General features: G+C 47.9%; 1 protein-coding gene across 1 annotated transcript in view; it reads left to right on the top strand.

Annotated features, from left to right (window-relative positions):
* Positions 1 to 21,182, top strand: part of LOC138364339 (uncharacterized) — a 56,756-nt gene that overhangs the window by 22,792 nt on the left and 12,782 nt on the right. Inside the window, exon 2 of the mRNA XM_069323946.1 lies at positions 2,730 to 2,854. Coding sequence (XP_069180047.1) covers positions 2,730 to 2,854 — 125 coding nt within the window. The remainder of the gene's footprint in view (positions 1 to 2,729; positions 2,855 to 21,182) is intronic.

Here is a 21,182-nt window from a genome sequence, read left to right as displayed (position 1 = left end):
AATGTCCGTCTGATGTGGTTCTTGGAACACCATCACCACCTCTCTCCTTCTTAATTTGGTTTTCGCAAGTGCCGCAGCACGACTGATGTCCTGGTGAGCTTTGGAGGTCTATATTCGTACTGCTTTTGCTGCGAAGACCTCCGTTGTTGCTGTCCTTTTTGACCTGGAAAAGGCTTATGACACGACTTGGAGATACCATATTCTGTCCCAACTTCGTTCTTTTGGCCTTCGTGGTAATCTCCCTCTCTTTCTTCAAAGCTTTCTCTCTCGTCGTACCTTTCGAGTCAGGCTTGGTGCCACTCTCTCTGCCTCTTTTCGGCAGTATGAAGGTGTGCCCCAAGGTAGTGTTCTGAGTACTACTCTTTTTCTGGTTGCCCTCATTGGTCTCCTTTCCTCCCTTCCTTCTGGCATCTTCTCCGCTCTTTATGTTGATGATCTTACTCTTTGCTGTCGAGGTGATGATTCGCCTCTCCTTCAACGGCGGTTTCAACTTGCGATTGATGCCGTGTCATCTTGGGCCACCAATCATGGCTTCAAGTTCTCTACTACTAAGACTTGTGCCATGACTTTTACTCGGAAGCGGGTCGTTCTTCGTCCCTCTTTGTCAATTTATGGTCATCCCCTTGAGTACAAAGATTCCACGAAGCTTTTGGGGTTATTCTTTGACACTCGTTTGTCTTGGTCGCCCCATGTCTCTTACCTCCGTGTTGAATGCTCTAAGGCCCTTAACCTACTCAAGGTTTTGTCCCATACTTCTTGGGGAGCGGATAGGCGCACTCTCCTCTATTTGCATTCCTCTCTTGTCCTGTCTAAGTTCGATTATGGTTGTCCTGCATACTCTTCTGCTTCTCCTTCTACTCTTCGCCGTCTTGATCCTTTGCACCATACTGGGTTGCGCCTCGGCTCTGGTGCTTTTCGTTCAACTCCTACTCTCAGCTTGTACGCTGACACTGGCTTTCTGTCTCTCCACTATCGCCGTGATCGCTACAGTCTTCGCTATCTTGCGCGATACCTACTGCATCCTCACTCTCGCCTCTATCGTGCTTTGACTTTTGCCCCTCCTGTAGTTCCTGTTCCTCTTCACCACCTTCCTCTTTCTGTCCGTTTGTCTCGCTTACAAGATTCTCTTTCGGTTCGTTTTACTAATGTTTCTCCTCGTATTGTTCCCTCCTTGCCCCCGTGGAGGCTCCCCCTTCCCAAATTTTGTACTTCCCTGACCCGCATCACTAAAGCTTTTACCCTTCCTACAGTTCTGAAACGCCTCTTCCTTGAGCACTTTTCTTCTCACTCCCACTCCGTTCCCATCTTCACCGACGGGTCAAAGTCTGCTGATGGTGTGGGCTACTGTTGTTTTTCCTGACCACACTTATATGTGTCGCCTTCCTCCGGAGGCTAGCATCTTCACAGCAGAACTCTGTGCTATTCTCTATGCTCTTCGTCTCCTGCTTTCCCGGGGGCAATCCTCCTTCGTGGTAGTAGTTGACACTCGCAGTGCCCTCATGGTTTTAGGGTCCTTTAATCCAGTCCACCCTGTGGTCATCGAGATTCAACATTGGCTGTTTCTTATCTCCAGTAAATTTAAGTCGGTTGCGTTTTGCTGGGTTCCCAGCCATGTTGGCGTCTCTTTAAATGAGCGTGTGGATACTGCCGCTAAGGACGCTATCCGCGCTTGTCCCATCTCCCATAAAGGTGTTCCTTATTCTGACTTTTACCCAGTTATTCATGCCTCCATCCTTGCCCGATGGCAGAGTTGTTGGTCTTCTGTTCTTGATAACAAACTGCGTACTCTTTAGAGTTGTGTGTCCCAGTGGCCTTCCTCCTGCCACCGTAGGGAAACGATGGGAAACGGCTCTGGCTAGGTTACGTATTGGCTATACCTGTTTAACTCACGGTCACTTAATGGAGCGCCGCCCTGCTCCTTATTGTCCGAATTGCATTGTCCCTCTTACGGTCATACATATCCTTGTTGAATGTTCTGACTTCCAGGACGAGAGTGTGTCTTGTTTTCCGACTGTCATCCGCGGTCGCTTGTTCCTCGATAGAATTCTTGGCGACTCGGATACTTTTGATATCGTTCGCCTGATGCGTTTTTGTTCTCGTATTGGCATCCTTGGTGATATTTAGCGCCCTGTGATTATCCCGCACATTTGATGGTGTTACATAGCCTTCCCGGTTTGGTGCCTTCTATTGATAATTACTTCGTTGTGGTGGTATAGTTGTGTAGAGTTTACTGAAGCAGTCCGCCCCTCACCCACCCAGATGGCTTCGCTGATGCGGATTAATAGTGCCCAGTTTGATTTCAACATAGATTTTATACTCCTGTTTAACAAACTTATCTGGTTAAACAGTTATTTATGGTTTATATGTATTTATTTTAGAGTATTTCCATAATAATTGAATGACCCTTGGTATTACTTTAAGTGTTTTGGTAAGGAACCCTAAAGAGCCTCCCTTGTTTAACACATCTCAAAATGCTTGTCATTTCCTGACTAACTCTCTGTTTTGGGAGGGCTTGGCTTGTCTAAAAATATCTATACCTGGTCCATGTGCTCTATCATAGACCACGTACTATAACTCGGACATTATACTATATCTTTGGTGGCCATTATCTACATTAATTATGTACATTCTTGACCTCTTAGAGAAGACTGTGGCCAGTGATGAAGGGTCAGGTGCTGGGCGACGACAGTTACACCTGTACATAATTATGTCCGTTGTTTACCCCTCAGAGAAGACTGTGGCCGGTGATGAAGGGTCAGGTGCTGGGCCACGACAGTTACACCTGCACAGCTTTCCCAGGAAGTGTTCCATGGCCCACGCAGCGGGTGGACGGGTTCTTCGTGGGGTCTCCCAGGTGTGTTAGTGTGTGTATACTCGCCTATTTCTTCTTTTGCTCTTGGACTCCGCCTTTCCAACAGATGGTTGTTCAATGGCGTGACTAGCTATATAGTTCCTATCATATATATATACATTCAAAATCACCAATGGACTTTATATCTATAATTTGCTCATTTAGTTCTTTCCATTTCCCTGCTACTCCAGTGCTAAAATCTAATATCTCAGTCGCTCATCTGTTTCTCAAGCTTCCATCTTGTGCTGCTGCTATTTACAGTGAACATCTTTTCTGCCCTGTCAGAAACTTCAAGTATTTTGTCTGTTGTGAAGTACTATGTCAGAGGTTTTGGCAGTCCATATATATGTATGCCCGCTGCTTAACCTTTTCAGCTTTATCTTAATTTCGTTACTTTATTATCGAGGTCCAGTTAGGTCTCAAGGCATGATATTCCTAATTTAAAGTCACGTTAGTGATTGTCTATACCTAATACTATCAACCTATTTAACTAATCTTACCCTTATCATTTTCTGAGTACTTTGCTGGAGAATGTTTGTCAGTGACACTCATCTATAGTTAAGTACCTCGACCACATCTCTCTTGTTGTATATTGGCACCACAATTGTCATTTCCCGCAGATTGTAAAACTCCCTTCACAACTAAATCACTTGAGATGAGAGTTATAGGTACTTTATAACTCCAGTATACCTACTATCTTTCAGTATCCTACTGAGAGATAGTAGGACAAGAGGACACGAGTGGATGCTGGAATCACAAGTCGGTTAAAGAAATGTAAGGAAATACTCGTACCCTGTAGGGGTGGTCAACAAGTGGAATGCACTGTGAGAAGAAGTTTTGGAAGCCTTCTCTATCCTGAACTTTATGGAAAGTTTCGACATAGACAGTGATTGTTAGAATAGTAAAGCTTTATCGCAACGGGTACAACAAGGCTCGTAGGCGGGACACGAAGAGCTAAACCTCACTTCCTTGTTGTCACTCATAGACAAGTAATGTGGAGGAATCTTCAATGTACCTCCAGGTACACTGGATAGGGAGCTTGAATGTACCTCCAGGTACACTGGATAGGGAGCATGAATGTACCTCCAGGTACACTGGATAGGGAGCTTGAATGTACCTCAAGGTACACTGGATAGGGAGCTTGAATGTACCTCCAGGTACACTGGATAGGGAGCTTGAATGTACCTCCAGGTACACTGGATAGGGAGCTTGAATGTTCCTCCAGGTACACTGGATAGGGAGCTTGAATGTACCTCCAGGTACACTGGATAGGGAGCTTGAATGTACCTCCAGGTACACTGGATAGGGAGCTTGAATGTACCTCTAGGTACACTGGATAGGGAGCTTGAATGTACCTCAAGGTACACTGGATAGGGAGCTTGAATGTACCTCCAGGTACACTGGATAGGGAGCTTGAATGTTCCTCCAAGTACACTGGATAGGGAGCTTGAATGTACCTCAAGGTACACTGGATAGGGAGCTTGAATGTACCTCAAGGTACACTGGATAGGGAGCTTGAATGTACCTCCAGGTACACTGGATAGGGAGCTTGAATGTACCTCAAGGTACACTGGATAGGGAGCTTGAATGTACCTCCAGGTACACTGGATAGGGAGCTTGAATGTACCTCCAGGTACACTGGATAGGGAGCTTGAATGTACCTCCAGGTACACTGGATAGGGAGCTTGAATGTACCTCAAGGTACACTGGATAGGGAGCTTGAATGTACCTCCAGGTACACTGGATAGGGAGCATTTAAGTACAGCTCCTAATAAAAACGCTACTCCTTTATCTGTTTTGCAGATTTATATTTTGTTTAGGTTTAACTGTTTAAGCAGAAGTGTGCATACTATAAGAACTATTTAAACCAAAGGAAACAAGAAAATTATATACTTATTTCTTACCTACTTAGAAATAGTAATATTTCTCATTTTACTCTTTCTTGAACATGTCTTTTACCTGATATGATGCGGCACATTTCCAAGAAAATATTTTTCAAAAGTCACTATATTGGTATAAATGAAAAGATCGGGGAAATTTTTTATAAACCTTTTAGATATGTTATTAAATATTTCTTACTGGATAAGGTTGCCGGCAGTGCCCGGGTTTCTCTCTCTCCCTCTATCTCATTTTCCTTACTGTCTCACTTCCCTTCTCCCTTTCTCCAATTCTCCATTCCCCTTCCTGCATCTCATTCTTCTTTCCTATTCTCTTTCCTTCCTTATTTCAGTCTCCCTACCATTCTTTCTATCGGATTCTCCCTCACTCCCTACCTCGCCCCCCCCCAATCTCCCTTGTGTTCTCTCGCGCATGAAGATTGTTCTCTCCCACAATCGGCAACACGAGATCTAGTAACATTGAATCTGTACTGCATCAACATTATTGATGTTGAGTCAACATTGAATAAAAGTGACCGACGTTGAATCAAGGTTATCGGCGTTACACAAACGTTGAATCAATTTAATTGACGTTACATTAAAGTAATCGACGTTACATGAACGTCATCGTCATTGATTCAATATAAAGAACAGCATTAAAATGTTTATTCACTCTACGGATAATAAACCCACCTTTTCATACTTTATACAGACTGCTGTATTATAACTGATACTCACATAGTTGTACTTGCCTAGTTGTGCTTGCGATTGTTCTACTCTGGATCTTTGGTCCCGCCTCTCAACTGTCAATCAACAAGTGTACAGATTCTTCAGCCTTCTGGGCTCTATCATATATTCATTTGAAACAGTGTATTGGGCCAGCCTCCAGCACATCACTACCTAATGCATTCCATCTAGTATACTCTGACACTGAAAGTTTTTTTCTAACGTCACTGTGGCCCATCTTGGTACTAAGTTTCCACCTGTATCCCCTTATTCACGTACCTCCCGCGTACTGGTGTATTGTAGTCTAGTCTCCAAGCTTACTGCTGCGAGATGGCTGGTCTACAGTCGTTCAGTCTCTGTTCACTGCTGGCTGGTACAATGACCTCTAATCTTTCCGCTGACTGATAAGTGGTAAAGAGTCCTCTCATCGCTCATTGATGGCTAGTGCACTATTCTTCCTGCTGATTGATGGCTGGTGCACTATTCTTCCTGCTGATTGATGGCTGGTGCACTATTCTTCCTGCTGATTGATGGCTGGTGCACTATTCTTCCTGCTGATTGATGGCTGGTGCACTATTCTTCCTGCTGATTGATGGCTGGTGCACTATTCTTCCTGCTGATTGATGGCTGGTGCACTATTCTTCCTGCTGATTGATGGCTGGTGCACTATTCTTCCTGCTGATTGATGGCTGGTGCACTATTCTTCCTGCTGATTGATGGCTGGTGCACTATTCTTCCTGCTGATTGATAGCTGGTGCACTATTCTCCCTGCTGATTGATGGCTGGTGCACTATTCTTCCTGCTGATTGATAGCTGGTGCACTATTCTCCCTGCTGATTGATGGCTGGTGCACTATTCTCCCTGCTGATTGATGGCTGGTGCACTATTCTCTCCGCTCACTGATGGCTGGTGCACTATTCTCTCCGCTCACTGATGGCTGGTGCACTATTCTCTCCGCTCACTGATGGCTGGTGTACTATTCTCTCCGCTCACTGATGGCTGGTGCACTATTCTCTCAGCTCACTGATGGCTGGTGCACTATTCTATCTGCTCACTGATGGCTGGTGCACTATTCTCTCCGTTCACTGATGGCTGGTGCACTATTTTCTCCGCTCACTGATGGCTGGTGCACTATTCTATCCGCTCACTGATGGCTGGTGCACTATTCTATCCGCTCACTGATGGCTGGTGCACTATTCTATCCGCTCACTGATGGCTGGTGCACTATTCTCTCCGCTCACTGATGGCTGGTGCACTATTCTCTCTGCTCACTGATGGCTGGTGCACTATTCTATCCGCTCACTGATGGCTGGTGCACCATTCTCTCCGCTCACTGATGGCTGGTGCACTAATTTCTCCGCTCACTGATGGCTGGTGCACTATTCTCTCTGCTCACTGATGGCTGGTGCACTATTCTCTCCGCTCACTGATGGCTGGTGCACTATTCTCTCTGCTCACTGATGGCTGGTGCACTATTCTCTCCGCTCACTGATGGCTGGTGCACTATTCTCTCAGCTCACTGATGGCTGGTGCACTATTCTCTCTGCTCACTGATGGCTGGTGCACTATTCTATCCGCTCACTGATGGCTGGTGCACTATTCTCTCCGTTCACTGATGGCTGGTGCACTATTTTCTCCGCTCACTGATGGCTGGTGCATTATTCTCTCTGCTCACTGATGGCTGGTGCACTATTCTCTCCGCTCACTGATGGCTGGTGCATTATTCTCTCCGCTTACTGATGGCTGGTGCACTATTCTCTCCGCTCACTGATGGCTGGTGCACTATTCTCTCCGCTCACTGATGGCTGGTGCACTATTCTCTCCGCTCACTGATGGCTGGTGCACTATTCTCCCTGCTCACTGATGGCTGGTGCACTATTCTCCCTGCTCACTGATGGCTGGTGCACTATTCTCCCTGCTCACTGATGGCTGGTGCACTATTCTCCCTGCTCACTGATGGCTGGTGCTCTATTCTCCCTGCTCACTGATGGCTGGTGCACTAGTCTTCCTGCTCACTGATGGCTGGTGCACTATTCTCCCTGCTCACTGATGGCTGGTGCACTATTCTCCCTGCTCACTGATGGCTGGTGCACTATTCTCCCTGCTCACTGATGGCTGGTGCACTAGTCTTCCTGCTCACTGATGGCTGGTGCACTATTCTCTCCGCTCACTGATGGCTGGTGCACTATTCTCTCCGCTCACTGATGGCTGGTGCACTATTCTCTCTGCTCACTGATGGCTAGTGCACTATTCTCTCCGCTCACTGATGGCTGGTGCACTATTCTCTCCGCTCACTGATGGCTGGTGCACTATTCTTCCTGCTCACTGATGGCTGGTGCACTATTCTTCCTGCTCACTGATGGCTGGTGCACTATTCTCCCTGCTCACTGATGGCTGGTGCACTATTCTCCCTGCTCACTGATGGCTGGTGCACTATTCTCCCTGCTCACTGATGGCTGGTGCACTATTCTCCCTGCTCACTGATGGCTGGTGCACTATTCTCCCTGCTCACTGATGGCTGGTGCACTATTCTCCCTGCTCACTGATGGCTGGTGCGCTATTCTCACTGATGGCTGGTGCACTATTCTCCCTGCTCACTGATGGCTGGTGCACTATTCTCTCTGCTCACTGATGGCTGGTGCACTATTCTCTCTGCTCACTGATGGCTGGTGCACTATTCTCCCTGCTCACTGATGGCTGGTGCACTATTCTCCCTGCTCACTGATGGCTGGTGCACTATTCTCTCTGCTCACTGATGGCTGGTGCACTATTCTCTCCGCTCACTGATGGCTGGTGCACTATTCTCTCCGCTCACTGATGGCTGGTGCACTATTCTCTCCGCTCACTGATGGCTGGTGCACTATTCTCCCTGCTCACTGATGGCTGGTGCACTATTCTTCCCGCTCACTGATGGCTGGTGCACTAATCTTCCTGCTCACTGATGGCTGGTGCACTATTCTCCCTGCTCACTGATGGCTAGTGCACTATTCTCTCCGCTCACTGATGGCTGGTGCACTATTCTCCCTGCTCACTGATGGCTGGTGCACTATTCTCTCCGCTCACTGATGGCTGGTGCACTATTCTCCCTGCTCACTGATGGCTGGTGCACTATTCTTCCTGCTCACTGATGGCTGGTGCACTATTCTTCCTGCTCACTGATGGCTGGTGCACTATTCTCCCTGCTCACTGATGGCTGGTGCGCTATTCTCACTGATGGCTGGTGCACTATTCTCCCTGCTTACTGATGGCTGGTGCACTATTCTCCCTGCTCACTGATGGCTGGTGCACTATTCTCCCTGCTCACTGATGGCTGGTGCACTATTCTCCCTGCTCATTGCTGACTGTTGGAAATATCCAACAATTATTTCTCATCCCTAATGCAATAGAATGTATTTCCTGCATTTGCCTTCATAATATTTTAATACTCATTTACTAATCTTTAGTACAATGGGATGTATTTTCTGTACTAAGCGTCATTATTAACTAACACTACTAATCAGTAGTTTAGTATCACAGAATTCATTGCATTAGGATGTGGAACATCATGTAATTTCTCCTAGAATTGTCGCAGTGTTACGTCAGCCTCCCACAGAGAATAAATTTGCACACATATGTGTTGATCTAATAGATGTCCAACCATTTACTTTCTTTTATTATGGATAATTATTTATTAGTAGGTTTTCTTTATTTAGTATACAACTGTTTACTGGAATTGCTTTATCCAGCTAGATAGCTGTTCTAGTAAATAATATTATAATCTAAAATAATTTTCACCTCCAAAGATTTTCGTTTTATTTGTTTAGTGTACAGTAACTGACTAGCACAACGAGAATCTCTATTATCACATAATGCATTTATATATGACGTAAATATTCGTCATAAACACTTTCTTCCCTATTTAGAATTTAATGAATAAATATAATTTATGCTCTGGCCCCCTAGTAGGAGCTATCACTCATGCGCGTTCCCCAGAGGGAAGGAGGACATTCTCGCCGTTGACTCCTGGTTCAACCTTGAAACCGAGCGGACGTCTGGACACCTCCTCCGCCTGGGTGCCGCCTGATCACTTCTTGTTTTCGCGTTTTGGCTTTGCTACTGCTATTTGGCATCCCTTTTTAGCGGTCCAATTGTACGACGCCTGGCGCACATATTGCCTTGGGTCACAGGATTGTTGATAGATTTTTTTTTTTTGACGTGTTCTGGCTGGTTCTCTCGGCGGGGTGACGGTGTTCCGGGGCCGGCTTCGCCGAGAGGTGCCGGTGGTTGGTGGGTCTTGGTGGGCTCCGGGTGTGCCCTCAAGCGTGGTGGGCAGCCGACTTCTGCTCTGCCGGAGGACACTGGATGACTTTTTGCGTTTTAGTTGGGGCCGAGTTTTGGTTTTGCTACCTGGTGTTCTCTGTGTGGAGCGGGGCCGGTGCTTGTCACCCTGAGGGACTCCTGGGACTCTCCAATCATCTGCCTGTCTGTGCGTTTCTTTGCCGTATGGCATATTAGTTTCTAGTGATTGGCGTCACTCGTTTTGCGATTTGGCTTGGCGTTTCACCTTTCCAGGCTTCGCGATTCACCCTTAACGGGTACGCCGGGGTGCATCCGATCCCACGATCGTCGTCGCCCCTAAATCAACAACAACAACAACACACTCGCCATATTAGATTCCCTGGCAGCAAGGTGTTCCGAAGAGGTCCTTTTAATTCTCACAATCCTGCAAGAATCCGTACATCATTGGGCTTCAGATTGAGGACACAGCTTACCATAATCACGGACACCAGTTTCGGCAGGCATTTACCACTTAGTATTATTTAATGAGCTCTTAAATATGTAACTAATGTAGGTACCCGGTTCCTACATTACCCTTCAAATATTTAGATCTTGCATTTATGCGTATAAATACTAGTTTGAAGTGGAAATTATGGAAGTCAATTATTGCAGCATGGTGCAACACAACTGAGGAGGCGTGAGACTGTCATATACTCACTGTTCCAAAGATCACTATCTCAGGGCTGATTCCAGTGTGGTAGAGATTGGACTTCACCTACGTTCCTCTGTCACAGCTGAGAATATTATCAGTATTAACTGTACATAGTACCCTTTATTTATTGAGAGTCAAGGCATTTCCAATTATTTGCATATTAATCATATACATGATTTAATCATTAATATGCAGTAGTATTTTACATTACATTTTACTAATCATTATAATCTATGTGTATGCATATTATCATTATCATGTCTATAATTTATTATACACATGCATTATGTAGACTAACCTCATAGAAGACCTACCCCCAAAATGTGTCATGGGAAGAGGTTCAAGAATGTATAGAATTTTACGGTTCATTGCATAAGAAAAGAATAATAGAATTTCTTGCATTTAATCATAGAGATCCATAAGTCACTGGTTCTCTCATTTAACATCGTATTCTGGTCATTCAAGCTTTCTTAGAATTATATATATTTTTTTGCATTCATAGAATTATACATTTTATTAGCATCTAATCTAGAACCAGATTTCCCCACACTGACTGATGCACTATTCTCCCTTCTCACTGCTGACTAGTGGCTGGTGCACTATTCTCTCTGCTCACTGTTGACCGATAACTGGTGCACTATTCTCCCTTCTCATTGCTGACTGGTGCACTATTCTCCCTGCTCACTGCTGACTAATGGCTGGTGCACTATTCTCTCTGTTCACTGCTGACTAATGGCTGGTGCACTATTCTCTCTGCTCACTGCTGACTAATGGCTGGTGCACTATTCTCCCTGCTCACTGCTGACTAATGGCTGGTGCGCTATTCTTCCCCTGCTCACTGCTGACTGGTGGTTTGTACACTATTCTTCCTGCTGTCTACTGACGGATGTCTAGCGCACTATTTTCCCTTCTCGCTGCTGACTGCTTGCTGGTGCACAATTCTTCCTGCTAACTGGTGTTTGTTCACTATTCCTCCTTTCTGACTGGTTGCTGTTGCACTATTCCTCCTTTCTGACTGGTTGCTGTTGCACTATTCTTTCTGCTGACTGATGGCTGGTGCACTTTTTTCCTGCATACTGCTGACTGGGGGGCTGGTACACTATTCTCACTGCTCTCTCCTGACTGATGGCTGTGAACTGTTCTTCCTGCTCACTGCTGACTGGGGGCTGGTTATTATAGATTGTGTGTTGGTGGTGTTGTTGTCGTTGATCCTTCTCTACGGACAACCCAACCCACAACTCGGTAGAGTGCTTATACCTCTCTAGGAGATCACACTAGGCACTTCTGGCCCTTGGAGAGGGGCTCAACGTCACACATTTAGGGGATGCGGCTCCAACACTTAACCTCGTTGTCACGTGTACACACCCACTCGAGCCGCTGTGACTCCCCACTCTCTCCTTATGTGATATGATCTCCTCAATCCCCTTTAACTTACTAATCTTCCATCCTACCCTGTCCACGGCAGTGGTTCTTGGTTCTCTCTCTCTCTCTTTCTTTACTATTTCCTGGGAAGCCTCACTAGGACAAGGTCAAACACCAGCAAATTGGAATACATTTACTGGACAAAGCACATACACAATACATACACACACATAATAATAATGAATCCTATACTCTATACTATTACAATCAGGTTGCACTCCAACACCATCAGAACTCTTATCATCAGCTTATCAAGTGGTATCCTATCTCCTGGTTCACCACCTGATACTATCAACCTCCTCAAGTTGATCAAGTCTACATACCCTGTTGCACCATCAGCAAGAGAATATATATATCTATAAATGTGTACAAAGAAAATCACCATGTGAATGCAATAACATACATCAGAATAAATGTTCCTTGATACACAACAATGATCAATCGATCACTCTATCAGTCCTAGAACACATACATCTGTAGGTAATCCAGCCTACGACTGTAACTATAAATTTCAGTATAAAACACTCCTTGACATAAGAATGCAAACAATCACTCACCTCTCACTGCGTCTTGCACGCTAATGCCCCCTCCCCGCTCAGCTCGTTGTCGCCGTGTGGGGGCTTAGTGGGCGGCTGTCGGAGTGTGATGCTCCTTGGGACAGTCCTGTCCTTTTCTAGCCTTGTGCTCCTGCTGCCGTCCTCTCCAATTCTGCTGGGCATCTTTTCCTTTTCCTTTTGTTTCGTTTTTCTCCCCCCTCTTCTCCTATCTGCTTGCCGTTTCCTGTCGACCTTTTGCTCGTTCTGGTTCTTCCCTTGGACTTCTTCTGTTTTGACGCCCGGGTGCTTGAGGAGGCATACTCTTGCACCCGTAGAACTGCAGTACCCGACGTCGAGAGCGAGGGGAACCTTTTATTGTCAATCCCCCTTTCGTCACTGAACCCGATCTCGACGGATTGTCGGTTTCTTAAGGTGGCGTTTGTGGGGCGTATACTCACGACGCACCCCTAGGAGGCCCCGGCAAGATCGGCGATAGCTGGTTAGGTGTCCTGCCTCTAATTGTGGCTCCATGGTGGGTGTGGGGGCACGTTCGTGAATGAATTCTTCTTTTCGTAATGATGATAACCCCTGTTTCGGCTGCTTCTGGTTTACCTTCTCAGGCTCGTGGGGTGGGCGACCAAGCCCCCGAGTCGGTCCGTATTGGAAGACCGGGCTCTGTAGCCTCCGCTGCATTGGGCCCCGACCTTGCTCCTCCTTTGGCCTCTCTGACTCCTTCCCCTGGCACCCCTCCCTCCTCTGTGGTTGGGTCGAGCCCCAAGCCCCCAGTGGTGACTACCTCGTCCCCTGGCGCGGCTCCTTCTCTAGTTGTAACTACTGCGCCTTTTAACCCCTCTCTCTCTGGGGGTTCTCACCGTCGTCCTCGTCACGGCCGCTCTCGCTCGATTCCTTCTAGTTCTGCTACCTATCAAGCCTTGTTTGGTCCCGCTTCGTGGGCCAAATATTTTGATCTCCCTCTTGATTCTGCGCCTCCTGACGATTTCTCCCTCCATCGACATCTCGTTGATTCCGTGGATGCCTCCATTACTTTCAACCCCACTCGTCTCGGTACACATGTCGTTGCTGCTGCTCCTCAGGATGCTGCTTCCCGCTTGGCTGCCTTATCCTGCCTTGGCGAGACCCCTGTTCGGGTCTCGAAAAACGCTCAGTTGAATGCCAGTGTTGGCACTATTTTGCTCCCGCCCCAGGTTGCGACCGGTGTTCGGGACCTGCGCGACTGCCACGACGATATTCGACATATCCTTGCTGCCCAGGGCCATTCTATTCTCCAGGTGGACACGTTTACTCGTCCCCCTCGTGGTAGTCGCCGTCAACCCCTCCGGGTTGTGAAGATTTCCTTTGATGGTAGGACCCTTCCACCCTCTGTCATTCTTGCTGGTGCCAGGTGCTCTGTCCAGGAGTACATTCCTTCTCCTCGGCTCTGCAACAAGTGCTGGAGGTTTGGGCATGGTGCCCTCCGCTGCTCCGGGACTGTCTCTCTCTGTCCTTTGTGTGGTGGCGAAGGTCACTCTAAGTCGGAGTGCACTTCTCCCCAGGCTCGTTGCCTCAACTGCGGTGAGGCCCATCCTGCCTTCTCCCATGCGTGTGTCCATTACAAGCTTGAGGCAGCCGTCCTCAACTTGAAGCACCGGGAGCGTTTATCTTTTCCTGAGGCGAGGCGCCAGGTTCGCCGGCTCCCGCCTTATGCTAATATCTCTTATGCTCGCGTGTTGCGCTCTTCCTCTCCTCGTCCTTCCCGCCTTCCTCAGACTCACAACCGTTTCCGGGCCTTGGACCCTGATGCGCCCACTGCCCCCTCCTCTGTTCTTTTGGGTTCTCTCCCGAAGGATCCTCCTCCTGGTCCTCTGTCTGGGGTTCCCCTTCCTTCTACCCGGTCTGTCGTGTCTCCTGTGTCTTCTTCCTCGTCTCCCTCCGTTCCTCCTTCCCATCCTTCCCCTCCGTCTCTTGACTCTCCCCGCCGCCTGTCGGTGAGGGCTGATGTCCATCGCTCTCCAAACGACCGTCATGTGTGCTCTCGTTCAGCTTCTCCTGTTGAGACGCTAGAATCCGTTGCCCAGTACGTGGTTGCTGGAACACCTGTCTCTTTACGTCAGAAGCGTAAACCTGGCTCCTCTCCTTCCTCCTCCCCGGCGGGTAAGAAGGTTTCGCTTTCTTCCTCGGCCCCTACTTCTGCCTCTCTCGCTCCTTCCTCTCCCATTTCGGTGGTTGCGCCCCCTGTTCCTGCTATAGAGGTTTCTTTAGCCCCCGCTTCCCTCTCAGTTGCTGCCCTTGCTGAGGTACGTTCCCCTCTTTCTACCCCTCCTCTTCCTGCTGGTGTCCTTGCCTGCTCCTCTCCGTTGTCTCCTCTTCCTCCGGACCCCGCCCGCCCACCTCTGATCTGTTCTCCCGTTTCCTTCCCTCCGTCTTTGCTCAGTTTACCCATGCCCCCTAACCCTGACTTTGCTGACCCTGATCCCGACCCTGATATTCTTTAACGTGCTCTGTTGCTCTTTCGCCTTTGTTTCTTCCTTGTTCTCTGTTTTTGTCCTTTCTCTTCTCGTCGTTGTCCATTCTTCAATGGAACGTTCGAGGTTATTACGCTCATTTCCTCGAACTCCAACTTCTGATTTCGCGGTTTTCGCCCCTTTGTGTCTGTCTCCAGGAGCCGATGCTTGCCCTGGAAACACAAACCGAAACTGTCTCTATTTTCCGCTTGTTACAACTTGTAATAAAGTTATTACATCTTGGCTTAACGTGTTTATGACGTATTAGAACGTTGTTACAACTTGCTATATTGGTTGTTATAACTGGTTAGGAAGGGTTAAAACTTGTTCGAACGTTGTACCAACGTCGTAGTTTCGATGTGTGTTTGGTGGGTGGTGCTCGTCCTGGTCGTTTTCGAGGCTATTCCTTTCTCCCCCCCCCCCCAGCTGTTGCTGGGGCTTCTAATTCTTCTGCTCTTTTGATTCGTGCTGATGTTCCCTTTGTTCCTTTAATTTTTCCTTCACCTCTCCATTGTTCTGCTGCTCGTGTCTTTGTGGGGAAATGGTACACAGTTTGTTCCATTTATCTCCCCCCGAGTATCCCGCTCTCTCTTCCTGATTTGCAACACCTAGACTCCTTGCCAGAGCCTGTGCTCCTGCTGGGTGACTTCAATTGTCGTCATTCTCTTTGGGGTGACGTTCTGACGAATACCCGGGGCCGCCTCCTTGAGCCGTTTTTCCTCTCTTCTTCCCTGTCTCTTTTGAATTCTGGTGAGCCCACTCATTTGGACTCTCGGACTCACACCCTTTCTTGTCTTGATCTTTCTCTCTGCTCTTCTTCTCTTTACTTAGATTTCTTGTGGCAGGTTCTTGATGACCTCCATGGAAGTGATCATTTCCCCATCCTTGTTTCCTTTTTCTCTTTTCGCCCTTCCCTCTCTTTCCCTAGGTGGCAGTTTGCTAAGGCAGACTGGACCCTATTTACCCTCAGTGCTGCTCTCTCTGAACTCTCCCTTCTCTCGCGCTCTCCTCCTTTTTCATGACACTGTCTTCAACGCTGCCCTCCGCTCTATTCCTCGCTCTTCCTCTCGGGGTCCACGGAAGTGCGTTCCCTGGTGGAATGCGGACTGTGCTCGGGCTGTCCGCTGTAAGCGTGCAGCCTCGAAGAGGCACCGCCGTAGGCAGACGACCGATTCTTTTCTTTTCTTTCGGAAAGCGAGTGTGGTGGCCCGTAGGGCCATCCGTACGGCTAAACGTGAATGTTGGGCATCTTATGTTTCAACAATTACGTCCGAAACCCCTCTGGCCCAGATCTGGAAGCGTATCCGCAAGATAGCGGGTAAGTTCGTTCCCGATGTTTCACCGGTCGTTCACCTCTATGATACTCTTGTGGCGGACCCGTTACAGATCGCTTCCGAACTGGGTTCCCACTTTTCTTCTGTTAGCTCTGGTCTTCATCTTCCCCAATCTTTTCTTCTTCGTAAACCTGTCCTTGAGTCTCGTCCTTTAGATTTCTGCACTCATCTTCAGCTTCCCTATAATGATCCCTTCTCTCTCTCTGAACTTCGTTCTGCCCTGGCCCTCTGCGGTTCTACGGTGGCGGGCTTCGATGGTATTCATTATGAGATGCTTCGCCATCTCCCTTCGAGCACGTCTCAGTATTTACTGAGTCTGTATAATCGGATCTGGGAGTCGTCGTCAGTCCCTGAGGACTGGCTCGATGCCGTTGTCCTCCCTGTTCGCAAACCGGGGTCTCTGGGTACTTCCCCTAAGGACTTTCGCCCTATTGCTCTCACAAGTTGTGTCTGCAAACTCTTTGAACGTATGGTTAACGTTCGTCTGATGTGGTTCCTGGAACACCATCACCTCCTCTCCCCTTCTCAATTTGGTTTCCGCAAGTGCCGCAGCACGACAGATGTCCTGGTGAACTTGGAGGTCTATATTCGTACTGCTTTTGCTGCGAAGACCTCCGTTGTTGCCGTCCTTTTTGACCTGGAAAAGGCTTACGACACCATTTGGAGATAACATATTTTATCTCAACTTCATTCTTTTGGCCTTCGTGGTCATCTCCCTCTCTTTCTCCGCAGCTTCCTCTCCCGTCGTTCCTTTCGGGTGCGCCTTGGTACCGTGCTCTCTGCCTCTTTTCAGCAATACGAAGGTGTGCCCCAAGGTAGTGTTCTGAGCACTACTCTTTTTCTGGTTGCCCTCAATGGTCTTCTTTCCTCTCTTCCTTCTGGTGTCTTCTCCGCTCTCTATGTCGATGATCTTACCCTTTGTTGTCAGGGTGATGATTCGCCTTTCCTTCAACGCCGGCTTCAACTTGCAATTGATGCCGTGTCGTCTTGGGCCACAGATCATGGCTTCAAGTTCTCTATTTCTAAGACTTGTGCCATGACTTTTACGCGGAAACGGGTTGTTCTTCGTCCCTCTTTGTCACTTTATGGTCATCCCCTTGAATACAAAGATTCCGCGAAGCTTTTGGGGTTATTCCTTGACACTCGTTTGTCTTGGTCTCCCCATATCTCTTACCTCCGTGTTGAGTGCTCTAAGGCCCTTACCCTCCTTCGGGTCTTGTCCCATACTTCTTGGGGGGCAGATAGGCGCACTCTCCTTGCTTTACATTCCTCTCTCGTCCTGTCTAAGCTCGATTATGGTTGCCCTGCTTACTCATCTGCTTCTCCTTCTACTCTTCGCCGTCTTGATGCTTTGCACCATACTGGGTTGCGCCTCAGTTCTGGTGCCTTTCGTTCGACTCCCATCCTTAGCTTGTATGTTGACACTGGCTTCCTGTCTCTCCAGGACCGCTGTGATCGCTACTGTCTTCGCTATCTTGCGCGGTCCTTGCAACATCCTTCCTCTCGCCTCTGTCGTGCTTTAACTTTTACCCCTCCTGCGGTTCCTGTTCCTCTTCACCACCTCCCTCTTTCTGTCCGGTTATCTCGCCTACAGTATTCTCTTTCCGTTCGTATTTCTGATGTTTCTCCTCGTGTTGTTCCTTCTTTGCCCCCGTGGAGGGTCCCTCTTCCGCGGTTTTGTACATCCTTGACCCGTATCACTAAAGCTTTTACCCCTCCTACGGTTCTAAACGCCATTTCCTCGAGCACTTTTCTTCTCACTCCCGCTCCGTTTCTGTCTTCACCGATGGGTCTATGTCAGCGGACGGTGTTGGCTACTCTGTTGTTTTTCCTGATCGCACTTATATGTGTCGCTTGCCTCCGGAGACTAGCATCTTTACAACGGAACTTTATGCTATTCTCTATGCTCTTCGTCTCCTGCTTTCTCGTTGTCAGTCTTCCTTTGTAGTTGTTGTTGACTCTCGTAGTGCCCTCATGGCTCTCGGGTCCTTTAATCCGGTTCATCCAGTAGTTGTCGAGATCCAGCATTGGTTGTTTCTCGTTCACAATAAATTTAAGTCGGTTGAGTTTTGTTGGGTTCCCAGCCATATTGGTGTGTCTTTAAATGAGCGTGCGGATGCTGCCGCCAAGGAAGCTGTCTGCTCTTGTCCCATCTCTCGTAAAGGCATTCCATATTCCGACTTTTACCCGGTTATCCATTCCTCAGTCCTTACCCGTTGGCAGGCTTCTTGGTTGTCTGTTACTGGTAACAAGCTACGTACTCTTAAATGTTGTGTTTCCTCGTGGCCGTCCTCCTTCCACCGTAACCGGCGGTGGGAAACAGCTCTGGCGAGGTTGCGTATTGGCCATACTCGCTTAACCCATGGTCACTTGATGGAGCGCCGCCCTGCTCCTTATTGTCCTAGTTGCATTGTCCCTCTTACGGTCGTGCATGTCCTTCTTGAATGTCCTGACTTCCAGGACGAGCGTGTGTCTTGCTTTCCGACCGCCCCTCGCGGTCAACTGTCCCTCGATAGAATTCTTGGTGACTCGGATACTTTTGATATCGTTCGCCTAATGCGTTTTTGTTCTCGTATTGGCATCCTTGGTGATATTTAGCGCCCTCTGATTATTTTGCGTATTTGATGGTGCTACATAGCCTTCCCGGTTTGATGCCTTCTTTTGATAATTACTTACTTACTTGCACGCTAATGACAACCAAACACTATCAACTCCCTACAAGTAATCCACCAGAACTTCCCTTCCATCTCTGGAAGTTCACTACCCTGATATCTTCAGGTTCCTCTGGGCTTAACTACCAAGATCCTCTGCAGCTCCTCCAGGCTGCTACCATGAAGTTTCTTTGAGCAACTACGGTGGCCCACCCTTCTGCTAGGGTCCTCCATAGCTCTCCTGGCTGCTACACCAGGAAGTTCCCTCGAGCAACTATGGTGCTTCACCACCTCTACAGAAGCACGTGACACTCGTCTTCACTGCTTCTCCTCACAGCTCGAGGTCCTCTCCTCCACTACCTTGGAGTCTCATCAACTACTACTCCCTCTGTGCTGGCTTCGAAGTTCTCAGCAACTTCTTCCCCAAAGACAAACCTGCAACCCATCGACACCAATAAAAATGTTTCCCCTTTAACACATAAACAAAAATAATCACACAATATGTTTGCCTTAAACCTCTATCTGTCCTCTACATACGGTGAGAGTGGACTCCCCCATTGGGCGGGTCCATGCTCCACCTCGCCTGGCAGGGCCTCACGCTGGGAGGGTCCTCCGCCGTCAGGAGCCGGGCTCCCTCAGTTGCCTGCCAGCGCTCAGAGGAGACGGATGTCACTCCGTGTTCCTCCCTCTCCACTCTCTTATTTCAGGCCTTCTGCCTTATTAAAACATGTCTAACTTATCAATAAACATTGCTACTGTCGCTGGGCACACGACCAACTACAAGCAATCACTATGAACTGGCGTATATCGTGCTTACCACAGATTTTCTGGTCGAGGGCGCTCCTCCCTCTGACGAAGCCTGGTCAGGGCGCTGCCACGCAGCCCACGAAAATGTCTCTGGGCGGTTTAATACTCTCCTCGTCGACCAGGACTTGAGACCACACATCCCCAGCTCAATTCCACAGCTGGTACGTCTGCACACTTCTCTTCTCTTCGAGATCTATCACTAGGGGTTCCCTTCTGATGGGAGCTCAACGGAGCGCGGCTTTCCCCCTGCGATGTCTGGCCTCAAGTGAGGTCAAAGCCCTCCAGAAACGAGCCTCATGCCTCCAGCAAAATGTCCATATCTCCTAGCCAGTCATTTATCTGTTTTCTTCTTCATTGCCCATAATCTCAAATTGTTATTTATATCCAAGCAACTATTTTACATATGTGTTATCACCTCAATATTTGCTACACCTTCTAATCAGGTCAGGCTTGATGAATAACTCTCAAGGGGGAGGCTTGTTTCTCCTGCAGGCTGAGATCATAACACTGGTGCACTATTGTTCATGCTGACTGCTGACTGGGGGCTAGTTCACTATTCTTCCAGCTCACTAATGGCCCATGCAATATTCTTCCAGCTGACTGTTAGCTCGTAAACTTTTCTCCTGGCTGACTGATGCCTGGTGCTCCCTTTTGACTGCTGAAGGTAGTTCATTAGCTGTCTTGCATATCTGGTAGGTCTCCCGTCTTCAAGGACTTACTATTTTGCTTAGCACACGATTAGAATAGCAAGAAAAGTTGTTCTGCACATTCTTTCAGTACCCATGGTGAGATTCCGTCCGGGTCAACATCGTTTTTTTCGACCAGATACAACAGATGCCTCTTAACCTCATCTCTGGTAATTTCGAACCCTTCCAAGGCCGCCAATTTTTTTTCACCTCTCCTACTTCAGACTTCACCTCGTTCTTTTGTGAAGACCTCCTGAAATCTCTTGTTGAGTTCTTCACACTCCTTGTCATTCTGTGAACCTGTCCGGACCCTGTGTATATAGGTATATGTACTTTTAACTGTGTCTGTGCGATGGTGTGTGTATGCTTAACTCTGACTGCATGTTGGTGTGTATGTACTGTGTCTGTGTGTAGGTGTGTGTATGTACGTTAAACTGTGCCTGTGTTTAGGATTGTGCATGTACGTTTAACTGTCTGTGTACTCACCTGTTTTCCTCGCCTATTTGTGCCTGCAGGATCGAGTTCTACCTCTTGGACCCCACGTTTCAAGACATCGTTTAATGCACTGACTCCTGGCATATTTCCCTATCATACCAGCTTTTAAAGTTATGAATTGAGTTAGCCTCTACAACCTGCTCCTCTAGGGCATTCCATTTACTCATTACCCTTACGCTAAAAGAGAATTTCTAACATCTCTATGACATCTAAGTCTCAAGCCTTGTCCATCCCCCCGAAGTATGTATACGTCTGAATCATGCCCCCCCCCTGTCCCTCCTCCTTTCTAACGAGGTCAGGTATAGTTTCGTCAGTTGTCTTCGTACC

The sequence above is a fragment of the Procambarus clarkii genome, chromosome 2 (genome assembly GCF_040958095.1).
Source record: "Procambarus clarkii isolate CNS0578487 chromosome 2, FALCON_Pclarkii_2.0, whole genome shotgun sequence".
Lineage (NCBI taxonomy): Eukaryota > Metazoa > Arthropoda > Malacostraca > Decapoda > Cambaridae > Procambarus > Procambarus clarkii.
Note: the sequence above shows the minus strand (reverse complement) of the source record. Positions and strands in the feature narration are given on the sequence as shown.